This window comes from Oncorhynchus clarkii, chromosome 30, assembly GCF_045791955.1.
Source record: "Oncorhynchus clarkii lewisi isolate Uvic-CL-2024 chromosome 30, UVic_Ocla_1.0, whole genome shotgun sequence".
Lineage (NCBI taxonomy): Eukaryota > Metazoa > Chordata > Actinopteri > Salmoniformes > Salmonidae > Oncorhynchus > Oncorhynchus clarkii.
This window is the reverse complement of record NC_092176.1, coordinates 14,731,939-14,755,340: the sequence shown is the minus strand read 5'-3', so window position 1 is coordinate 14,755,340 and position 23,402 is coordinate 14,731,939. Positions and strand designations below refer to the sequence as shown.

Genomic DNA, 23,402 nt, shown 5'->3' with positions numbered 1-23,402 from the left:
GAGCAACAAGCTGACCACTGCTGTGTGTGGTATGGGAGTAGGAGAGGACATTCTGCAGAATTTTTTGGGGGGGAAAACATGAAGAGGGGAGTGTTCATTGACTGCCAAGCACTAACATGATGCAGATGGACTGATGGCTAAATCAGCTAAAGGCTATGAGAGACTACCCTCGATGTAATCCCACTAGGAAAGACTGGATTTGTCATAGGACTCCAGCCTTTACGAGCAATGAGAGCCAGGACATGCTGGAATTGAGATCCCCTGTGGAAGGTGGAGCAATCAGGGTAAAGTCAGAGGTGGGATAAGATGGGCAAGATGTCTGTCAGAGCTGCATATCAACCCCACTGGCTTGTTGAGAGAGGAGGGCGGAGCAGAATAGGGATAGCGCATCCCCATGCAAACTATTACGGTTGAGCTGCCATTTTGTTTTAAAATGAATCTTTCTCCTCAGAGACATCAGACACAAAAAACGTTTTGAAATGGCCTTTAGGTAATCAAAAATGCTTCAATTAAAAACTCACTGAACGTTCTAAAAACGAGCAAACTACACACATGAAAAACTACAAATAAGAATCACCATGAACATGTACGAATAACTTGCCAGAATACTGCACAAAACAAAAATAAATCAAAGTAAAGGAGGGAGACCCATAGAGAGAAAAAACACCAAGAATAAAGGTATGGTTTTACTGCTTGCTGATGGAATATACAGCAGATAAGAGTCTGAGTCACACACACCAGCGGCTGGTCCGAGACCCTGTTGAGCCTGTTCACATAGCTGGCCCTAAGGTCCCTGTGATAGGCCCTGTCCAGCTCGTGGAGCCTGCCCTCGCTCAGGGCTCCGTGTCTGGGGCTTTGCCCTGGCTCCCGCGTTGGCCCGTAGTGCACCTCCCTGTTCCTCAGGTCAGACAGGTGGCCCGTCTTAGGGCTGTCACAGTAGTCCTCATCCATGCTGCACTGCCGTGTCAGCTGCTTCTTCCTGCCTGCAGCCAGAGCCCTTCGTTCTACCGGCCCCTCACAGTGGATGTAGCGGATATGGCCCCTCATGGGGCTGCCGTGGGGGTAACCCCTGTACCCCAAAGAGCCCTCCTCCTCGCTGCCACAGTCCAGGCCACTGTCAGGACTCTTGGTGAGCCGGCGCAGGCTGCGCTCCTCGAAAGCGTAGGCATAGCGGGGAGAGGAGTGCTGACGCTGCAGCAGGCGGCGGTGGTTCTTGCTGAGGGAGAGGTGGTTGTGCTGATGGGGGTCCTGCTGGGAGATACGGGGGCCCCTGCGATGCATGCGGGGTGTACCAGGCCTGCCTCCGTCATCAAATCGCAGGCGCTGATGATGATGACCCATCCCATTGACTCCGTCGGGCTCGTCCTCGGCCACCTCAGGGATGCTGTGGAGCCGTTTACGACGCAGGGACTTCTGTCTCACCACCTCCCTCTGTAGGTCCCAGCAGTCCCTCTCCTCTCCCAGGTCCTGACGCCTGTAATACTTCTGTATGACCAGAACGGTCCAGCCACAGAGCGGAGCGCAGAGTTGATTGGTTTGGATTGGCATTTGAACGAAGAGTTTTGTTTAAATTTCAGGAGGTTGGTTTAGTTTTTGAAGGTGTTAGAACAGGCAGGAAACAACACAGTGTGTGAATAAAAAATAAAATGGGGAAAAAAGACAAAATAAGAACAGAATTAGTTATTTGTGGCAGAATGGCCAGATGCAAGGCATGCAGTGTCATTCCGTGAGCTGGGGGAAATGGCATGCTCTGAACGGGAATCTGTGGGAGGAACCAAAGGCAGTGATAGACAGCCACACTGAGGATGGGTCTGGGAGAGGATTTCGGTAGCCAGGACAGATTAGTAAAGGGTGCAAAAAATCTGCCATATGAGAAATCCTCACAGAGAAATGAAACAGGTGACAAACTCACGAAACATATAAGTGAATGAACTAATTAAGAAAAGTCTTAAAACACATTGCACCAAGCACAGCCTGGGCTAGTGAATAAGAAATATATATACTAACCAAGAGGAATAAGGCAGCAAACTGAGCAAAGCACTTGCATAAGCAAAATAAGACATGTTAAAAGTATCTCCGTCTGTTCTAACATTTTCAGACATGACCCGAGGTCTGTTCTTATGACAGATTTAGATTTTCCAATAATGACTATTTGCTAAATCTCAGCTGTGCTTTCTTCTGCTTTTTGACCCTTATTGCATGCACTACTGCACAGAACACATTTGAAGAACATAATACACAAATACATACAGGACATTCATTTGATGCACAGACATGAGACACACTGATGGATGACATGATGAGCTACTGTTATATGAAACATAGGCAGATTCAGTATCGGCATATTGATACGAGACCTAAAAACACTGTTCTGTTGAGTGGGTTGGATACAGGGTTGGATTCATACACTGTAAGGCATCATATCTGGCTGACGTATCAACTGAAAGTCTACTCACAGCTGAAATATAAACATGTTTCTTTGGAAGCCTTTCATACATTGACACTGCAAATGAATACATCTGAACACATTACTTTGTATTTATGATCAACACAGTAGAAATGGCCTGTTTCAATACTAAAAATGTCCCTCTGTAGATCTTGTTACACAATGACTGCTGGCTACACATCCACGTGTCAATTCAACATATTCAATGGAGACAGGTACACACATCCACAAAGGTAACCATCTACACACCACAACAACAAAAAACTTGACCACAAAAGGTAGAACATGAGATGAACACAACCAAAAGTGAATTATTCCATTTAAGTAGCCTAAACTCACTTAAATGAGATTCCCCTATGCATTTGATGTACCATGACGACCCTTCTGGCTGATGGTACAGTACATTTTATAAGGTAAATGTTTGGCCACTGACATACTCTGTTAAAACACAGAGTATTAACAGGGTATTCATGAACAATAATGATGTGGACATTCTTTAAACTGTACACTAAAATGCAATACATATTGAGACAAAGCAACATTCCATGTTTCGATCAATACCAAGCTCAGAAAGACAAGGCACATCGTGTTCACCTCTTCATACAGTACATGCTGGGTGTGTATTACAGCCATTCACATGGGTAAGTTAAGACTTGGAAGATAAAGCTGATGCATTGTTCTGTTCAGCTCAGACAAGGCTGGAGACCTCAGCAGGCAAAGCCCACAGCGGGGCTGCATGTAAAGCCTGACAGTGAGAGACAGGGCAGTCTGGGCCACGGTAGATGGGATGACCCTCCCTTTCACCCAACTCCCCCCCCCCCCCCCCCCACCTACTCTCCTCTCCAGGTCAGACCCCCACTAGATGGGTTATGTGTGTGTGCTGTACCTTGAGAGTGTTGTGAGAGTTGATGCTGCGTCGACGGCCCTCCTCCAGCTGCATCTCAGAGTACAGGTCATCCTCGTCCTCCTCCATGATGTCAGACAGGTCTGAGCCGCGGCTGCTCTCTGTCTGGTACTCTTCACTGTGGCTGTAGTGGTGCTGGGAGAAAGGGGGGGGGACCAGCTTTAACATGGAGCCACAGGTTAAAGTAACACCTTATTTTAAAACGTATAAGGTCTTTATTCATTTTTCTTTGTCCCACATCACTTTAACTCTACACAGAATAGAATAGAATGCATTTTTGCAGGGAGGAACGTCTCCAGAGTGATGCTGGGAGAGAAACAAACTGCCCACTGGGCACACACTGGTTGAATAAACATTGTTTCCAAACCATTCCAATGAAATGACAATGAACCAACGTGGAATACACGTTGAATGTGCCCAGTGGGTGTGTAATTCTGTATTTAACATGCGACAGGGTTGTTGATTTGTATTACCCGTACATGTCTCCCTAGTTCAGAGCCTCTGAGGAACTCGTCCACAGAGGCCCCTCTCCTCCTGGTGTGGGGAGAGTCATAACCATCCTCCTCCTCATCAGAGTTTATGCTCCGCTCACTGAAGATGTTCCTCTTCTCAATCTGACACAGGAAAACAGAGACAAGAAAACCTTACATATAGCTGCAGGTCAGAGGAGGCTGGTTTGAGGTGCTATAGGAGGACGGGCTCATTGTAATGGCTGGAATGGGATAAATGGAACGTACCAAACACATCAAACATATGGAAACCACGTTCGACATTCCATTTATTCAATTCCAGCCATTACAATGAGCCCATCCTCATATAGCTCCTCCCACCAGCCTTCTCTGCTGCAGATGCATCACACCATCACAATGATATTAGTTCTCTATAGTGTTGACTCAGTAGTACCATGTGGTGTTGAGAGTCTCGAAAGCACTTGGCACACAAATCAAGCTCTGGTTGCGCTGTACATCATCATGCCATAGGTCAATCTGAATTATAAACTTGGTGGTTCGAGCCCTGAATGCTGATTGGCTGACGGCCGTATACCACAGGTATGACAAAACATGTATTTTTACTGCTCTAATTTACTGCTCCGCGTTGCGTCGTGCCTAAGAACAGCCCTTATCCGTTGTATATTGGCTATATACCACACCCCCTTGGGCCTTATTACTTAAGTATACTGTATGTATAGTGGCTCTGTGGCTGCTTACCCGGTTACTCTCAGCGAACACTCTCTGTGCAGCTTCCCGGGCCATGGCCTTGGCGATGGTGTTAGGGATGGGGGCTCCCTGAGGCTGGGGCAGGATCCTCTGAGGAGAGGGCGAACGGCGCCCCTGGAAGTGGGGCGGCTCCAGAGTGTGTCCACACATGGGAGGAGGGAGGGGCGAGAGGGAGCGTTCCCAGGGCGGGCCAGGCCGCAGGCCTACCTCATGCTCTTTGGTTTCTGACTCTCTGGCACTTACTAGTTTGGGCTTAGACATGGGGTAAGGCTGGTGATGGGGGTGAGGGGGTGGGTGGCGCAGCGGCTGACCATGGGGCAAGGTGTAGGGCTGGGATTGAGGGTGGACCTGAGGTTGGGGGTGTGACAAGGGGTAGGTCTGGGGGTAGGGCGGGTGTGTTTGTGTGTGTGGCGGATGGTGCTGGGGCAAAGAATGGGGGTGTGCAGGGGGGCGATGGTGGGGTGAGTGATGGGGAGGCCCCAGGATACTGTGCGGTATGGTGGCCACGGGAGAGTCCTGAGACTCTCCTTCTGCTGATAACGTCCTGACAATGACCTCCCTGGCCTCCAGACACTGGATCCTGTTCAGCTCCACTGTCACATAGTCTGCCGTAGGGTACATCACCTCCGCTATCTGGACACACACAGGACAGGGACCACACACACATACACACCTCTTCAATACACATATCTTATGTAACAAACATAATATATTATTTCAGGCAAAATGGAGCCTGGTTACATCTGTTTGCAAATCACTGCATGACAAAAGCCCTGCAGAAACCATAGACTGAACATCACTGTTTCATCCACCAGATGGAGGTAGAGTGTTACACACAACTCACAGCATTGAAGGTTAGAGGTTACAACATTCACTCCCTTTCACAGGGTTGAACATGAGGTTCTGCATAATACATCATTCAAACGCACCTTTTGTCCCTTTGTGCACACGGCATAGCCAATCACGTTGGCTCCGTTGGAGGTTCCAGTGGGGGTGAGGAGGGGGGGCTTCCATCGTACCTGCAGCACCCCAGGGTTCTGGCCCAACTGAACCTGCACCTCCTGGGGAGGGAAGGGAGGACCTAGGGAGGACAGCAGAAAAACAGGTGTGTAAGGATTTAGCACGATGCATTATAACACTACAAAAACAATACAATATCAGCTGATATGTCAGTATATTCCATTATAGGAGAATATTGTCTTGACCTGATTCCATACAATGCATGAGAGGCACTCAATAGTTCATGTTAAATTTGATTATTTAAGCAATGAGGCAATTAGGAAACAATATGATGTGTATTGTATGTACAGGTAAATGGAAACACGAGTAAATGAGGGATACAAAGCACTGTATATTTAATTAAAGCAGGTGCTTCCACAAATAAAATCACATTTTATTGGTCACACACACATATTTAGCAGTTGTTGTTACGGGTGTAGCGAAATGCTTATGTTCCTAGCTCCAACTGTGCAGTAATATCTAACAATTCACAACAATACACACAAATCTATAAGTAAAATAATGGAATTAAGAAATATATAAATATTAGGTTGAGCAATGTCGGGGTGGCATTGACTAAAATACAGTAGAATAAAATACAGTATATACATATGAGATGAGAAAAGCATTATGTAAACAAGCTGTTTTTCAGTCTCTCGGTCCCAGCTTTGATGCACCTGTACTGATCTCGCCTTCTGGATGATAGCGGGGTGAACATCCTTGATGATCTTTTTGAACTTCCTGTGACATCGGGTGCTGTAGGTGTCCTGAGGGCAGCTAGTTTGCCCCTAGTGATTCGTTGGGCAGACCACACCATCCTCTAGATAGCCCAGCGGTTGCGGGCAGTGCAGTTGCCGTACCAGGCGGTGATACAGTCCGACAGGATGCTCTCAATTGTGCATCTGTAAAGGTTTGTGTGGGTTTTAGGGGCCAAGCCAAATTTCTTCAGCCTCCTGAGGTTGAAGAGGGGCTGTTGCGCCTTCTTCACCACACTGTCTGTGTGGGTGGACCATTTCAGATCGTCAATGATGTGTACACAGAGGAACTTAAAGCTTTCCACCTTCTCCACTGCGGTCCCGTCGATGTGCATAGGGGCGTGCTCCCTCAGCTGTTTAACCTCCCTCAGAGGTTAATTTCCTGCCTCCACTCTCCCAGGGCTCTCACCTCCTCCCCGTAGGGTGTCTCGTCATTGTTGGTAATCAGGCTTACTACTGCAATCTTGATTATTGAATTAGAGGCGTGTGTGGCCACGCAATCATGGGTGAACAGGGAGTACAGTACGGAGCTGAGAATGCACCCTTGTGGGGCCCCAGTGTTGAGGATCACCGAAGTTGAGGTGTTGTTTCCTACCTTCACCACCTGGGCACGGCCCGTCAGGAAGTTGCACAGGGCAAGGTTCAGACCCAGGGCCCCGAGCTTAATGATGAGCTTAGAGAGAACTAAGGTGTTGAATGCTGAGCTATAGTCAATGAACAGCATTCTTACATAGGTATTCCTCTTGTCCAGATGGGATACCTTTATTTAACTAGGCATGTCAGTTAAGAACAAATTCTTATTTACAATGACGGCCTACCCCGGCCAAACCCAGAGGACGCTGGGCCAATTGTGCGCAGCCCTATGAATAGGCCAGGGTGCAGTGCAATGGCGATTGCATCGTCTGTATATCTATTAGGGCGGTAAGCAAATTGAAGTGGGTCTAGGGTGTCAGGTAAGGTCGAAGTGATATGATTCTTAATTAGCCTCTCAAAGCTCTTCATGATGAAAGAAGAGAGTGCTAAGGGGCGATAGTCATTTAATTCAGTTACCTTTGCTTTCTTGGGTACAGGAACAATGGTGGACATCTTGAAGCAAGTGGGGACAGCAGACTGAGATAGGGAGAGATTGACCAGCCAGCTGGTCTGTGCATGCTTTGAGGACGCGGATAGGGATGCCGTCTGGGCCGTCAGCCTTGTGAGGGTTAACATGCTTAAATGTCTTACTCACGTCAGCCACGGAGAAGGAGAGCCAACAGTCCTTGGTAGCGGGCCGCATCGGTGGCACTGTGTCATCCTCAAAGCAGGCAAAGAAGGTGTTTAGCTTGTCTGGAAGCAAGATGTCGGTGTCCACGACGTGGCTGGTTTTCCCTTTCTAGTCCGTCTGTGACCCTGCCACATACCTCTCGTGTCTGAGCCGTTGATTTGCGACTCCACTTTGTCACTGTACTGGCGTTTTAACTGTTTGATTGCCTTATGGAGAGAATAACTACACAGTTTGAATTCAGCTATATTCCCAGTCACCTTGCCATCTTTAAATGCAGTGGTTTGTGCTTTCAGTTTTGTGTGACTGATGCCACTTATCCATGGTTTCTCGTTTGGGTAGGTTTTAATAGACACAGTGGGTACAACATCCTCTATACACTTTCTGATGAACTCAGTCACTGTGTCAGTGTATTCGTCAATGTTATTCTCAGAGGCTACCCAGAACATATCCCAGTCCGCATGACCAAAACAATTTTGAAGCATGGATTCCGATTCGTCAGACCACCGTTGAATAGACCTGAGCACAGGTACTTTCTGTTTGAGTTTCTGCCTATAGGAAGGGAGAAGAAAAATGGAGTCGTGATCAGATTTGCCGAAGGGAGGGCGGGGGAGGGGTAGGCATTTCGAAAGGTTGAGTAGCAGTGGTCCAATGTTTTCCCAGACCGAGTACTACAGTAAAATGAGTTAGTAGAACTTTGGTAGCGTTTTCCTCAAATTTGCTTTGTTAAAATCCCCAGCTACAATAAATGTGGCCTCAGGACGTGTGGTTTCCAGTTTGCATAAAGTCCAGTGTAGTTCTTTGAGGGTCGTTGTGGTATCGGCTTGAGGGGGAATATACATGACTGTGACTATAACCAAAGAGAATTCTCTTGGGAGGTAATACGGCAATACAGAAATAACACAAAAACCTAAATACTGCAAAGTTGATTAGGAGCTAGAAGCAGAGCTGCCATATCTATTGGCGCCATCTTAGGAACCACACCTGTGTGGGTTGTTAGTTAAAAAAGCAATTAAAACCTCTTAAGACCCTTTTTTTCCAATTTTCGCCTTAAATTACATACCCAAATCTAACTGCCCGTAGCTCAGGCCCTGAAGCAAGGATATGCATATTCTTGGTTCTATTTGAAAGGAAACACTTTGAAGTTTGTGGAAATGTGAAAGGAATGTAGGAGAATATAACACAATAGATCTGGTAAAAGATCAAAAAATAATACAAAGGAAAAAAAAAACATTATTTTGTATTTCTTTTGGACCATAATCTTTGAAATGCAAGAGAAAGGTCATAATGTATTATTCCAGATAAGGTGCAATTTAGATTTTGGCTACTAGATGGCAGCAGTGTATGTGCAAAGTTTTAGACTGATCAAATTAACCATTGTATTTCTGTTTGCTGCTATAACATCCTCCACTTTTCTAGGAAGGCTTTGCACTAGATGTTGGAACATTGCTGCAGGGACTGTTGGGCAATTTGGCCAGGCTCACAGTCTGCGTTTCAATTAATCCCAAAGGTGTCCGATGGGGTTGAGGTCAGGGCTCTGTGCAGGCCAGTCAAGTTCTTCCACACTGATCTCAACAAACCATTTCTTTATGGACCTCGCTTTGTGCACAGGGGCATTGTCATAATGACACAGGAAGAGGCCTTCCCCACATTTTTGCCACAAAGTTGGAAGCACAGAATCGTCTAGAATGTCATTGTATGCTGTAGCGTTAAGATATCCCTTCACTGGAATTAAGAAGCCTAGCTCGAACCATGAAAAACAGCCCCAGACCATTATTCCTCCTCCACCAAACTTTACAGTTGACACTATGCATTGGGGCGGTAGCGTTCTCCTGGCATGCGCCAAACCCATATTTGTCCGTCGGACTACCAGACGATGACGCCTGATTCATCAGTCCAGAGAACGAGTTTCTACTGCTCCACTACTCGGTAGTGAGAGTTGCAACCGAGGAAAGATGATTTTTAGGCGCCACAAGCTTCAGCACTCGGCAGTCCCGCTCTGTGAGCTTGTGTCGTCTACCACTTCGCGGCTGAGCCGTTGTTGCTTCTAGACGTTTCCACTTGACAACAGCACAATTGACAGCACAGTTGACCGATGTAGCTCTAGCTGTGCAGACATTTTACGAACTGACTTGTTGGAAGGTGTCACTTTATAAGTCACTGAGCGCTTCAGTACGGACATTCTACTGTCAATATTTGTCTATGGAGATTGCATGGCTGTGTGCTCGATTGTATAACTCTGTCAGCAACGGGTGTGGCTGAAGTAGCCGAATCCACTAATTTGAAGGGATGTCCACATACATTTGATAGTTTATTCCTCAGAGCAGTCAAGTTGGTTTTCCCAGTCCGTCTACCTCTGCTGTGTGCTAACCAACATGACCCATCTGTACTGAGCTGACAGTGCCCCGCAGACATTGACACACACATGCGTGTGGGCACACGCATGCACACACATGCGCACACTCCTACAGAGGCAGCAGATGTAGTCAGCTGCCCATTCAGTACCATATATCCCAGAGCAGTGAAGTGCAGAGCAGTGAAGGGCAGAGCAGAGCAGTGAAGTGCAGAGCAGTGAAGGGCATGGCAGAGCAGAGCAGGGGCAGTGAAGTGAATAGTAGAGCAGTGAAATGCAGAGCAGGGGCAGTGAAGTGAATAGTAGAGCAGTGAAATGCAGAGCAGAGCAGTGAAGTGCAGAGCAGTGAAGGGCAGAGCAGTGAAGTGCAGAGCAGAGCAGTGAAGTGCAGAGGAGAGCAGAGCAGTGAAGCGCAGAGCAGAGCAGTGAAGTGCAGAGGAGAGCAGAGCAGTGAAGCGCAGAGCAGTGAAGCGCAGAGCAGAGCAGTGAAGTGCAGAGGAGAGCAGAGCAGTGAAGCGCAGAGCAGAGCAGTGAAGGGCAGTGCAGTGTAGGGCAGAGCAGTGAAGTGCAGAGCAGAGCAGTGCAGTGCAGAGCAGAGCAGTGAAGCGCAGAGCAGAGCAGAGCAGTGAAGGACAGAGCAGTGAAGGGCAGAGCAGAGCAGTGAAGCGCAGAGCAGTGAAGGGCAGAGCAGTGAAGGGCAGAGCAGTGAAGGGCAGTGCAGAGCAGTGAAGGGCAGAACAGAGCAGTGAAGCGCAGAGCAGTGAAGGGCAGAGCAGTGAAGTGCAGAGGAGAGCAGAGCAAAGAAGTGCAGAGCAGTGAAGGGCAGATCAGTGAAGTGCAGAGGAGAGCAGAGCAGTGAAATGCAGAGCAGTGAAGGGTAGAGCAGAGCTTGAAGGGCAGAGCAGAGCATTGAAGGGCAGAGCAGTGAAGGACAGAGCAGAGCAGTGAAGTGCACAGTAGAGCAGTGAAGTGCAGCGCAGAGCAGTGAAGAGCAGTGAAAATCAGAGCAGTGAAGTGCAGAGCAATGCATAGTAGAGCAGTGAAGGGCAGAGCAGTAAAGGGCAGAGCAGAGCCTTGAAGGGCAGAGCAGTGAAGGGCAGAGCAGAGCCTTGAAGGGCAGAGCAGTAAAGGGCAGAGCAGAGCAGTGAAAAGCAGAGCAGTGAAGAGCAGAGCAATGAATAGTAGAGCTGTGAATAGTAGAGCAATGAAAATCAGAGCAGTGAAGTGCAGTGAAAAGCAGAGCAGTGAAGAGCAGAGCAATGAATAGCAGAGCTTTGAATAGTACAGCAGTGAAGAGCAGAGCAGTAAAGGGCAGAGCAGTGAAGAGCAGAGCAGTGAAGAGCAGAGCAGTGAAGAGCAGAGCAGTGAAGAGCAGAGCAGTGAAGAGCAGAGCAGTGAAGGGCAGAGCAGTGAAAGGCAAAGCAGAGCAGTGAAAGGCAGAGCAGTGAAAGGCAGAGCAGTGAAGAGCAGAGCAGTGAAGAGCAGAGCAGTGAAGGGCAGAACAGAGCCTTGAAGGGCAGAGCAGAGCCTTGAAGGGAAGAGCAGTGCACAGTAGAGCAGTGAAGTGCAGCGCAGAGCAGTGAAGAGCAGTGAAGAGCAGAGCAATGAATAGTTGAGCTGTGAATAGTAGAGCAGTGAAGAGCAGAGCAGTGAAGGGCAGAGCAGAGCAGTGAAGTGCAGAGCAGTGAAGAGCAGAACAGAGCCTTGAAGGGCAGAGCAGAGCCTTGAAGGGCAGAGTAGTGAAGGGCAGAGCAGAGCCTTGAAGGGCAGAGCAGTGAAGGGCAGAACAGAGCCTTGAAGGGCAGAGCAGTGAAGTGCAGAGCAGACCCTTGAAGGGCAGAGCAGTGAAGGGCAGTGAAAGGCAGAGAAAAGCAGTGAGGTGCACAGTGGAGCAGTGAAGTGCAGAGCAGAGCAGTGAAAAGCAGTGAAAATCAGAGCACTGAAGAGCAGAGCAATGAATAGTAGAGCAGTGAAAAGCAGAGCAGTAAAGGGCAGAGCAGAGCAGTGAAGTGCAGTGAAAAGCAGAGCAGTGAAGAGCAGAGCAATGAATAGTAGAGCTGTGAATAGTAGAGCTGTGAATAGTAGAGCAGTGAAGAGCAGAGCAGTAAAGGGCAGAGCAGTGAAGTGCAGTGAAAAGCAGAGCAGTGAAGAGCAAAGCAGTGAATAGTAGAGCAGTGAAGAGCAGAGCAGTAAAGGGCAGAGCAGTGAAGAGCAGTGAAGAGCAGAGCAGTGAAGAGCAGAGCAGTGAATAGTGGAGCAGTGAAGAGCAGAGCAGTGACTAGTAGAGCAGTGAAGAGCAGAGCAGTAAAGGGCAGAGCAGTAAAGGGCAGAGCAGTAAAGGGCAGAGCAGTGAAGAGCAGTGCAGAGCAGTGCAGAGCAGTGAAGAGCAGCGATGAGCAGTGCACGGCAGCGATGAGTAGTGCAGAGCAGTGAAGAGCAGAGCAGTGAAAAGCAGAGCAGTGAAGTGCAGAGCAGTGAAGTGCAGAGCAGTGAAGAGCAGAGCAGTGAAAGGCAGAGCAGTGAAGTGCAGAGCAGTGAAGTGCAGAGCAGTGAAGTGCAGAGCAGTGAAGAGCAGAGCAGTGAAGAGCAGAGCAGTGAAAGGCAGAGCAGATCAGTGAAGAGCAGAGCAGTGAAAGGCAGAGCAGTGAAGAGCAGAGCAGTGAAGAGCAGTGAAGAGCAGAGCAGCGAAGAGCAGAGCAGTGAAGAGCAGAGCAGTGAAAGGCAGAGCAGAGCAGTGAAGAGCAGAGCAGTGAAAGGCAGAGCAGTGAAGAGCAGAGCAGTGAAGAGCAGAGCAGTGAAGAGCAGAGCAGTGAAGAGCAGTGAAGAGCAGAGCAGTGAAGGGCAGAGCAGTGAAAGGCAGAGCAGAGCAGTGAAAGGCAGAGCAGTGAAAGGCAGAGCAGTGAAGAGCAGAGCAGAGCAGTGAAGAGCAGAGCAGTGAAGTGCAGAGCAGTGAAGAGCAGAGCAATGAAGAGCAGAGCAGTGAAGAGCAGAGCAGTGAAAGGCAGAGCAGAGCAGTGAAGAGCAGAGCAGTGAAAGGCAGAGCAGTGAAGAGCAGAGCAGTGAAGAGCAGTGAAGAGCAGAGCAGTGAAGAGCAGAGCAGTGAAGTGCAGAGCAGTGAAGGGCAGAGCAGTGAAGAGCAGAGCAGTGAAGGGCAGAGCAGTGAAAGGCAGAGCAGAGCAGTGAAGAGCAGAGCAGTGAAAGGCAGAGCAGTGAAGAGCAGAGCAGTGAAGAGCAGAGCAGTGAAGAGCAGAGCAGTGAAGAGCAGAGCAGTGAAGACAGAGCAGTGAAGAGCAAAGCAGTGAAGGGCAGAGCAGTGAAGAGCAGAGCAGTGAAGAGCAGAGCAGTGAAGCGCAGAGCAGTGAAGAGCACAGTCTGATAATGTGCGTCAATACATCCTAAATCACATCTCTCCACTAGATGAGTGTCATAAGATATATACCTACCTTGTACACCCCTTTCTGAAGAGGACTCAGCAGTAGACATTCTGAGCGTTCAGCTATTCTAGTCATTAAACTGTGACTATTATAAATCATGAGTGTCGGTGAGAGCTCAAATGTGCATTTACATCCTGTCAGTGTAGCCCATCCATCTATGTACATTCATGCAGAGAAAAAACAACTAAGATGAATAACCCTTGTATGACATTTAGATTGCATGATACACCCACTTATTTCTAACCATCTCTGGTTAAGCAGTGGTGCTAGTTAGACCTCAACATGCATTATACTCAAATACAACAGCGTAACAAAAGTCAACACACAGAGTACTTTTGAAGAGAACAACTCCATGTATAGAACCAACCTCCTAGACACTAGTGTTAGAGGCTGATGCTGAGACAGTCTGCTCCAGGTGACTCTCTGAGTTCAATAAGTTTAACGGACCATGTGATGCGCTCACACCCAGTCACACTGTGGACAGACATTATTATTGATTCCAACATGTTCCAAGCTCCAGTATTGCAATGGAAATGGCATCAAATACATCCACGGAGAGAGGACTGTGGTACCTTATGTCACGGCAGAGAGCACAAAGTGGATCATGTAACTGGTGACTTTATCCTCAGGAACAAGATCAATCCCCAGTAATTGAAAGCCTCTCAAATGCTGTCTTTATCTTATCAAGCACCACCATCACATTGTGAGGTGAAGGCCCACTGTGTTCACAGGCAATAAGCCCCCTCCCATGCTGCAGCTGTCTTCACACACACACACACACACACACACACACACACACACACACACAGCTCCTAGTAAAGCTGTCCCTCCTGTCCTGTCCCCTCCCTCACACCTTATCCTCCTCTTCCTAATAACCAACCTACAACACACTCAGCACGGCTAGACAGTACAATAAGTCAGCTCAATTCATTTCAGGATTGCAAAAATGTACAGTTGGACTTAGCAAGCTTGTTCTTCAATTGATCAGTATTTTAGACACACTCAGTCTTTTTTTAGTAGGATTGATTACTAAAGTCCAGACAGAGGGAAATCATTGGTAGTGTTCTTCTTAGGTGGTTGTAAAGTGATTCTCTTATAAATTGAAAGCCTAGCAGGAAGAGTCCTTCTCTCTCTCAGCAAGAGGGTGGTCTCAGGGGACCAATCCCATAGAGCTACAGAACACACTATTTACACCGATTAGGCATCTAGAGTTTCCCTCCCGAATCGGTTCTCTCTCTAGTCCACTGATGATATGCAGCCTCCTGCGGCAAACGCTTCCTGGACGTCTATACATCACACTGTTTCTCCCTCCATCTTTAGCATGTGCATCTCATCATTCTCAAAGCCAGCGCACACAAATCCTTGAGGGCAATCCCAAAAAAGTGACAGAAAAATGAAAGTGAGCCTTTTGATGTCTGTCAGGTACAAGGCTGTAAATATAATGGCCTCAAAGCTTGTCAGAGCTACAGTAAATAGATTGCTGTGTTTACCCTAAATTGCCAGATGCTTTCCAGACAAAAATGGTTTTGGGAGCAGGAGAACTCAGGCTGGATATACAAAAGGCAGCAGAAGAAGCAGGAACTAGCTACACTTGCACAGCCTCCTCAATACCCCATGAAGAGACAAACAACCAGGCCAGTTATGCTGAGTACACCTCTTTTGGAGACATGTAAGCAGACCGATCCATAAACACACCTATCCATTACACCAAGCAATTCTTACAATTATGCAAAATGTCACCTGATGACTAAGTTTGGGTTTTAATGATGGGGGAGAGGTAGTAGGAGGGCTGACCTGCAGGCTGGGTGCAGAACTCCACAGAGATCTCCCTCTTGTCCCTGTGCTCCAAGGGCAGCTGCCAAGGCATCTGGTGTGTCCGCGCCACAGCCTTCACCTTGTAAACGGTCATGGGCTTCAGTTGGAAGAACTGGTACTTGTAGGCCCCTGCCTTCACCATGTCATACTCAGCGTCGTTCAGGAAGATGGTGTGGCTGTAGTTGCTGTTGCTAGGCTGCCAGGAGAGCTCAGCAGAGGTCTGTGTGATGTTGTCCACCCTCAGGTAGTAAGGAGCCACCACCACGTCCCTCCCCACCAGCAGTGTGCAGCGTAGCTCGTCAGACGGGCCTTGCTCCGTGATGCTCTGCACCGAGATGCGGTAGGTGTTGGTGGCCAGGTTCAGCTTTTCAACGAGCGACTTTGTCCTGCCTCCAAAAGGCACACTCATCCTCACCTCCTTGTCCACCAGGACGTTGTAGCCACTGATGGAGCCCCAGCCGGGCGGCACCACCGGAGGGTCCCAGCACACGATCACACTCTTGGCCAGCTGTTTGATCAGATTGATGCGGCGAGGGTAAGGCACAATGTTTTCACCAATCTCGTCAATGCTGACATCCAGGGTCCCTGTCCCGTTACTGCAGGAACCCATGGAGCCCAGAAAGTCCATGCCCAGGATCCTGCTGCCAAGGCTAGTCAGAGTGCTGCTCAGACTGGAACCCAGGCCAGTGGAACCGTGACTGGAACCGTGACTGGAACCCAGAGTGGAACCCATGTCGTTGCCTAGAGTGGAACCGTGACTGGAACCGTGACTGGAACCCAGAGTGGAACCCATGTGGTTGCCTAGAGTGGAACCGTGACTGGAACCCAGAGTGGAACCCATGTGGTTGCCTAGAGTGGAACCCAGAGTGGAACAGTGAGTGGAACCCAGAGTGGAACCCATGTGGCTGCCTAGAGTGGAACCGTGAGTGGAACCCAGAGTGGAACAGTGAGTGGAACCCAGAGTGGAACCGTGGGTGGAACTCATGTGGCTGCCCAGAGTGGAATCCATGTGGGTGCCCAGAGTGGAACCCATGTGGCTGCCCAGAGTGGAACCGTGAGTGGAACCCATGTGGCTGCCCAGAGTGGAACCGTGAGTGGAACCCATGTGGCTGCCAAGAGTGGAACAGTGAGTTGAACCCAAAGTGGAACTGAGGTTGCTCCCCAGGTTTCTCTCCAGGCTGGTCTCCAGGTCCAGCTTACTGTCAGACAGCAGGCTGCTGATGCTGCTCAGGCACATGCTGCCCAGCCCTGTGGAGCCCAGGCTGCTGTGGTTACTACTGAGGTAGCCTGACTCTTTGGCCCCGTCCCTGTGCTGAGCAGAGGGCATCTCCTCATCCTTAACAAAGTCCACAAAGTTGGAAGGGACGAGGCCCTGCTGTCCATCCAGCAGCTCTCCTGAGGAACAGAGAGAGACAGAGCAGTAAGTAGTATTGACAACAACACTCACTGTGAAGAGCAGTAAGTAGTATTGACAACAACACTCACAGTACAGTGAAGAGGAGATAACAATCGTAAAAGCCATATTAGCACTGATTGATCCACAACTGCCTAATCCTTGTCTCATCTAATGCCCTTACAGTAAATACATACCATAATCCATGCCGTCTCTTAGCAACATCCTTCTGTTCTGAAATTATTATTATTATTTTTAAATCATGTGGATCGGTTTCTAACCAAGAGAGGGTAAAATACAGTGAGATATCAGACCTTCATAGAAGCCGTCATCATCCATGGTGCCGTACACGTAGAGGTACTTCCCTGCCACCAGGGGGAGCTCTGCCTCAGGATGCTCATTGGGCCCATTACAGGGGTTATAACTAGGGGAAATAAAGAGTAGAGGGCAATAGAGTCAAACTGATGAACTCACTGTGTTGCTCCTCTGAACCCAACACAAGTGGAAATATCTCAGGCGAATTATCTCAAGCTAGATGATGAATTCAGGTTCAAATCCAAGCACAGTCTTAATTTTTGCCACAAACCCTGCAGTACCTGTATGTGACTCTGTGTAAGGGGAATTACTGAAAGCTGCATTAAAAAACTAAAGCAAAATATAACATTTTCCAACATACTAAAAGAGAGAAGCAGTGTGGGTGGACAGCACTGGGTTTCATTCATGTATTTGCCTTTGTTCTGGGGGATTCCAATTTGTTCTGCTGACAGTTATCTTTGGTGAGAGCAGAGCACGGCATCATTATTAAGAGGTGAGTTCAAACCTCAGTGGGATACACTGTTGAAATGGGCTGTGCAGGGATGCATTTTTATATGACACTGTAGTGTAAGGCATCTCAAAGCAGCTCCCTCCTCTCACCTGTACCGGGCGACGCACAGACGGACCTTGCCTGTGAACCTCTTCTTGGTCCTAGTCGTTGAGCTTAGTTCTTTGTCCATCTGGTGAGAGAGCAAACCTTGAGAGATGTAACAGCCAAATATAATAAGATTTCTTTTCTCACTTATCATATTATTTTCTTAGTACGACCCTAGGTTTTCCTTATGCAATTTAAATACATGTTATGCTCTCTATTGTGGAAATCAGTGAGACTGATTTGGCCTTTCATGATCGCTGAGACTATAATCTTCTCCTTTAAACACTGTGTAAACCTGCCAGTCCTCCCAGCAGAGGAGAGTAAAAAGTCAACAGATCGGCCATTTCACACCCCATCCTCTCTGCCTCACTGTTTCCTCAGTCCTGCCTCTCGACCGGAGCGGGACTTCAGCTTACACTTTCATAACAGGAAGAAATTTTGCAAACATGTAATAGATGCTGTAATTCTGTAACATTAGTGTAATACATTCTTTACCATCTTCAGAGGGGTCGTTTGAAAGAGCAAGCAAACTATTTAGTCCATCCTCATTAGGCCCATTCAAGCAGGGCCATCCACGCACTCTCCTATTTCAAGAACAGCATATTTCATGTCAGAGGCTTAACATGGAATGACACTGAATGAGTGGTTAGTTTGAGTTCGAATGAGCGGAGGGAGGGACATGCAGATGGACGCTGTTAGTAGGGGACCTAGTAGGGCCCACCTCGGTGAGGAGGGCCCGTTGGGAGCTCTCAGCTTGGCTGCTGCTGCGGGTGAGGAATGTTGGCTTTACAGACAGGAGCTCCGGCTTGTCCCCACTGATCTGGAGCGGTCGGATGAACTCAGAGATCACAGATCTGCTCAGCGGACTCTCATTGCCTGGGGGCAAAACAAAGGAACAGCTCCGATCTGACACATGACCGCGCCTACCGCACATACTTCTATCTGTGAATAGTAATAGTAATGTCCAAAATGGAGTGCTATATATCACTATTAGTTCTCCTTTTCATCATGTGATGGTAATTTGTCATCATCATCCATACTTCATTTGCTAAGATACCGAAATACATGATACCGTATAACATTACAAGAAACCACAGGATTACAACCCATTAACAATTAGAGAAATAAGAATCATAATTGCATTAGTGTTCTAAAAAACATGGTCTACAATACAGATCCTTATGTAATCAGGAGAGTCAGATCCCAGGCACCGGCCCAACGTAAAGGTCAGTATTATTGGCATGTATTTACTTATTTAAGTTAACAACGAGCATTTGCCAAGCTGTGGTAAAGGCTATGTCACACAGTATCATGATTGATTATTTCATGACTTGCTCGATGTTCTTCCATGTACGTCACAAGCGTTGCCTTACAGATCTCCAATTTCAGTAGCAGCTGCACGTTTCTCTTTCCATCTTCATAATACTGGGTTGTTTATTTCAAATGTACTCTGGAGTTGTTTTGCTCTACTCCTCCCACTGTCTAATTCGACTGTTCAAACCTCTCACATACAGCTCACAGATAACTGAAATAACGGTTATATTGTCGTCTATGGGCTGTGGTCTATGACGTAGAGTACACAGGCAAGCTGAAACAACGTTCTTCTGGGATTCCTCTAACCTTTCACTGTGGGGGTAGCCAGCCCGTTGAGGAGCTGGGAGAGGGATTTGTTGGGAGATCCGGGGGTTTCACCCGCTGTTAAGGGATTGGCGCCACTGCCAAGGATATCAAACTTTCCAGTCTGTAGCCGGAACTTCTCCAGCTCTTTGGACAGGAGGTTGAACTGCTCACTCTGTGTCCGACATTTCTCCTCCAGCTCTCGGACTTTTGCCTGGCGACAGAGAGCGAGTTAGAGAGAAAGAGAGGGAGAAAGAGACAAAAGAGAAAGTAACAGAAGGAAAGAAAGAAAGTGAGAGAAGGAGAAGAATCGGTATACTTGTCTAAATACACACACACACACACACACACACACACACACACACACACACACACACACACACACACACACACACACACACACACACACACACACACACACACACACACACACACACACAACATGAGGTAGGATGAGATATTGGACTTTAAAAACGTGGGTTTCATTCCTTACAGAGAAAAGGGAGTTGACGTCTTAAAGTTCCTACCAGGCAAAATACAGGTCAGTCATAAACACCTAAACTAGTGACAGTAAGCAGATCACATGCAGGACTACAGTTAATGCACATTATTCTATAGAGCAGCCTCTTGCTAAGAGGAAGTATGCATACCAAAAACTGCACTGTGTTCAAAGCGCGGGGAATGCTCCTCAACTTCATTGAACAGAGATAGTAAAATAAAGGCAAGAGTCATCATGAGTTACGAAGCTGACAAAAGAGGGGCAAGAGCAATTCAAAACATCATAGAACCATGCAGTCAAATCCTTGGCTGTCTACAGTGAAATACTGTCTGTAACCACACACCGGCCCATTGAAAGGAGACCACAGTGCAGTGGGAGCATGGGCAGGCCTAGCAGAAACCCCAGATGTGCCCAGCTCATGATCTTCTCTTGGGCAGGGGTAAGTGTTGAGTGTTAACCATCAAATGTCGACAGACAACCCCTTATCAAATAAACCCAAATCAGCCCCTTCATCAGACCACCCTGAGAGTGTTGCTAAAGTTACCATGTCATTTCCTGCATGCACTCCCCAAAGCAAAGTGATGCCTAATGCACAATGTCTGTGGCGTTTTGTTCAGCTCTGACTTTCATACGAACAAGTTATTGTTTGCCAGCGCGTGAACATGCTATTAGAGGAATGACCTTTGCAATCGCTGCATATGATTCAATGGGTTTGTGCATTAGCACAGAGGGTGGTTAGCCTATCACCATCTCAAAGCCCTCCCCTGGGTGGGTATGACCAGTACTGTAGCAGCCTAGTGAAACACACTGCATGCAACGCCAACCAGAATGAATTCGTCAGAGCAGGATGATAGGATCAAATGGGTCTTTCCCTCTTTACGTCTGGAAGTCTGCTTATTTTTTGTCAAATCAGAATGTTAGAACGTCCTCATAATATACATGGTTTCCATTATGCCAGCATCTAAGCAGAATCCCCTCAGACATTAGAATGAAGCCATAACTAAAGTTAGGGATGATAAGAGCCTCTCCTGCGTCCCAGTCAGACCTTCTGTCCTGCTCTGTCCTGTGACAACCCATATCCCCAGTGTCTGTCCGATAAGCAGTGCGGGCTACGAGCCAAGTGGAGTGTGGATGCTTGCACATGCTTTGATGTCAAGCTGAATGGAGGTGGAGAGTATGAGTCATCACTGTATGGAAAGGACAGCCTTGCCTTTGAAAAGGAAACATTCAAGAACTGGAAAAAAAATCTGTCTGCACTGATACAACAACATTGCAGCTAGCTACAACAGAAAAACCTCATCAATGAATAAACGACTGGCCATTGTTTCACGTCCAGTATATGACATTGTTCAGCTCTTGAATCTTCACGTTTTAAAATGAGAATAAATCTAAAGCAAATATCTCCCATCAAAATCAGCATGACCTCTTGAGGGACTGCCACCTTGGTTTGACTTATGCATAAAATATCACAAGCAATTTACTCCCAAATCATTACCACTTTCAATTCTGAACTGTCATTCCATGAACATTTACTTCCAGAGAGCCAAAGAAAAGGGGGGATATACCCCTGATTAGTGTACAGGCAGATTAAAATACCAAGTAAATAAAAACTATTCTGAAATACCTGCATGCTGTCCAAGTGGTTCTGTATATGCATAAAACACACACCAATAACACAGTGAAAAGAAATTAGGCACAGTTCCACATGAACACTCACACACACCTTGAAATCAAAACAGAAGATTTTCAGTAGCACTCATGCAAAATCATTTATTGTTAACAATAAACCACAAATATCAAATAATACAATGATCAATAACGATATACAGCATGTGGATATACTGTTTGAATATGCTGCAAATACATTTACAAAACACAATAGCTAATTTGTCATATCAAAAGCACTGTTATGTTCTTATTTTGCACTCGCTAGTTACATGGGTATACGTTATAGACTTCAAATCATCACAATAAAGTTATCACGTGAAAATGGGCAAAAATCTGTTACTCCATCTGGCCCTTAGTCTTCATGCATGCCACATTCACAACCTTCAACAGAGTGCACATGGTCTCACACACTGAGCTAGTAGAGTTGAGAGGAGTAGAACATGTCAGACACACACACACACACACACACACACACACACACACACACACACACACACACACACACACACAAACACACAAACACACAAACACACACACACAACAACACGGCCAGTCACCCCCCAATGCCCTGACACTCACCTCTAACAGATGAACGGCGCCCTCATGCTCCTTCTTAGCCTCAACCTGAGCCTGTAAAACATAAAATGGGGAGGCTGTGTTCCATTCAGCACACACACAACAAATGACCTCTACAACCGGACAACTGGGACCTGGCTGGACAGCACTGAAAAACACTCAAGTTGGAAGACACTGCTTGAGCTGTTACAAAGGCCATTTATGACAACAATGGTGTGTAAACATTCAAACAATTATAACAAACTATTCACCATGTATCTTCAATATACATCTGTAGTGCTCTCCTGAAACTCGACTGCAGGGCTATTCTAAATGATTCATCTTTGTGTGATATAAACCCATTGTACTGTACAATACAACATAAAATAATGCATGCTAGTTTACTTAATGTGACTGGGAACATCTGTTGAGAAACTAACGTTCCACATGAATGGGAGAACATCTGCACACTTTACAATTTCACGAATCCACTTCGCAGGCAATTCACTGTATAGCGAACGCAGAAAGTAGCCAGGGTCTATAGAAAGAGAACGCTGTAATGAGCTCATTTTGCATATTTATGGCCAACTGGAAAATAAGCAGCGCAAACGGCAAGACACATACACAGAGAGAGCGCGAGAGAGAGCGCGAGAGAGAACGCGAGAGAGAGCGCGAGAGAGAGCGCGAGAGAGAACGCGAGAGAGAGCGCGAGAGAGAGCGCGAGAGAGAACGCGAGAGAGAGCGCGAGAGAGAGCGCGAGAGAGAGCGCGACAGAGAACGCGAGAGAGAGCGCGAGAGAGAGCGCGAGAGAGAGCAAGAGAGAGAGCGCGAGAGAGAGCAAGAGAGAGAGCAAGAGAGAGAGCAAGAGAGAGAGCAAGAGAGAGAGCAAGAGAGAGCATGAGAGAGAGAGCAAGAGAGAGAGCAAGAGAGAGAACGTGAGAGAGAGTGTGAGAGAGAGCAAGAGAGAGAGCGCAAGAGAGAGCGTGAGAGAGAGCGTGAGAGAGAGCAAGAGAGAGAGCAAGAGAGAGAGCATGAGAGAGAGCAAGAGAGAGAGCATGAGAGAGAGCATGAGAGAGAGCAAGAGAGAGAGTATGAGAGAGAGCAAGAGAGAGCATGAGAGAGAGCAAGAGAGAGAGTGTGAGAGAGCAAGAGAGAGAGCAGGAGAGAGAGCGTGAGAGAGAGCAAGAGAGAGAGCAAGAGAGAGAGCAAGAGAGAGAGCAAGAGAGAGAGCAAGAGAGAGATCGTGAGAGAGAGCATGAGAGAGAGCGTGAGAGAGAGCGTGAGAGAGCGAGAGAGAGCAAGAGAAAGAGCAAGAGAGAGAGCAAGAGAGAGAGAGCGAGAGAGAGCGTGAGAGAGAGCGTGAGAGAGAGCAAGAGAGAGAGCAAGAGAGAGAGCGTGAAAGAGAGCATGAGAGAGAGCATGAGAGAGAGCGTGAGAGAGAGCGTGAGAGAGCGAGAGAGAGCGTGAGAGAGAGCGTGAGAGAGCGAGAGAGAGCGTGAGAGAGAGCGTGAGAGAGCGTGTGAGAGAGCGTGAGAGAGAGCGTGAGAGAGAGAGCGTGAGAGAGAGCGTGAGAGAG

At 47.5% G+C, this 23,402-nt stretch overlaps 1 protein-coding gene across 1 annotated transcript in view; it reads right to left on the bottom strand.

Annotated features, from left to right (window-relative positions):
- LOC139389641 (RIMS-binding protein 2-like) overlaps window positions 1-23,402 on the bottom strand; it is a 37,936-nt gene that overhangs the window by 11,903 nt on the left and 2,631 nt on the right. Inside the window, exons 2-14 of the mRNA XM_071136505.1 lie at window positions 21,851-21,901; window positions 21,228-21,248; window positions 19,755-19,796; window positions 19,108-19,318; window positions 18,209-18,363; window positions 17,493-17,572; window positions 16,892-17,001; window positions 15,164-16,579; window positions 5,497-5,648; window positions 4,559-5,200; window positions 3,824-3,964; window positions 3,333-3,485; window positions 739-1,485 (exon numbers count right to left, since the gene is read on the bottom strand). Of these exons, the coding sequence (XP_070992606.1) occupies window positions 739-1,485; window positions 3,333-3,485; window positions 3,824-3,964; window positions 4,559-5,200; window positions 5,497-5,648; window positions 15,164-16,579; window positions 16,892-17,001; window positions 17,493-17,572; window positions 18,209-18,363; window positions 19,108-19,318; window positions 19,755-19,796; window positions 21,228-21,248; window positions 21,851-21,901 (3,921 nt within the window). The remainder of the gene's footprint in view (window positions 1-738; window positions 1,486-3,332; window positions 3,486-3,823; window positions 3,965-4,558; window positions 5,201-5,496; window positions 5,649-15,163; window positions 16,580-16,891; window positions 17,002-17,492; window positions 17,573-18,208; window positions 18,364-19,107; window positions 19,319-19,754; window positions 19,797-21,227; window positions 21,249-21,850; window positions 21,902-23,402) is intronic.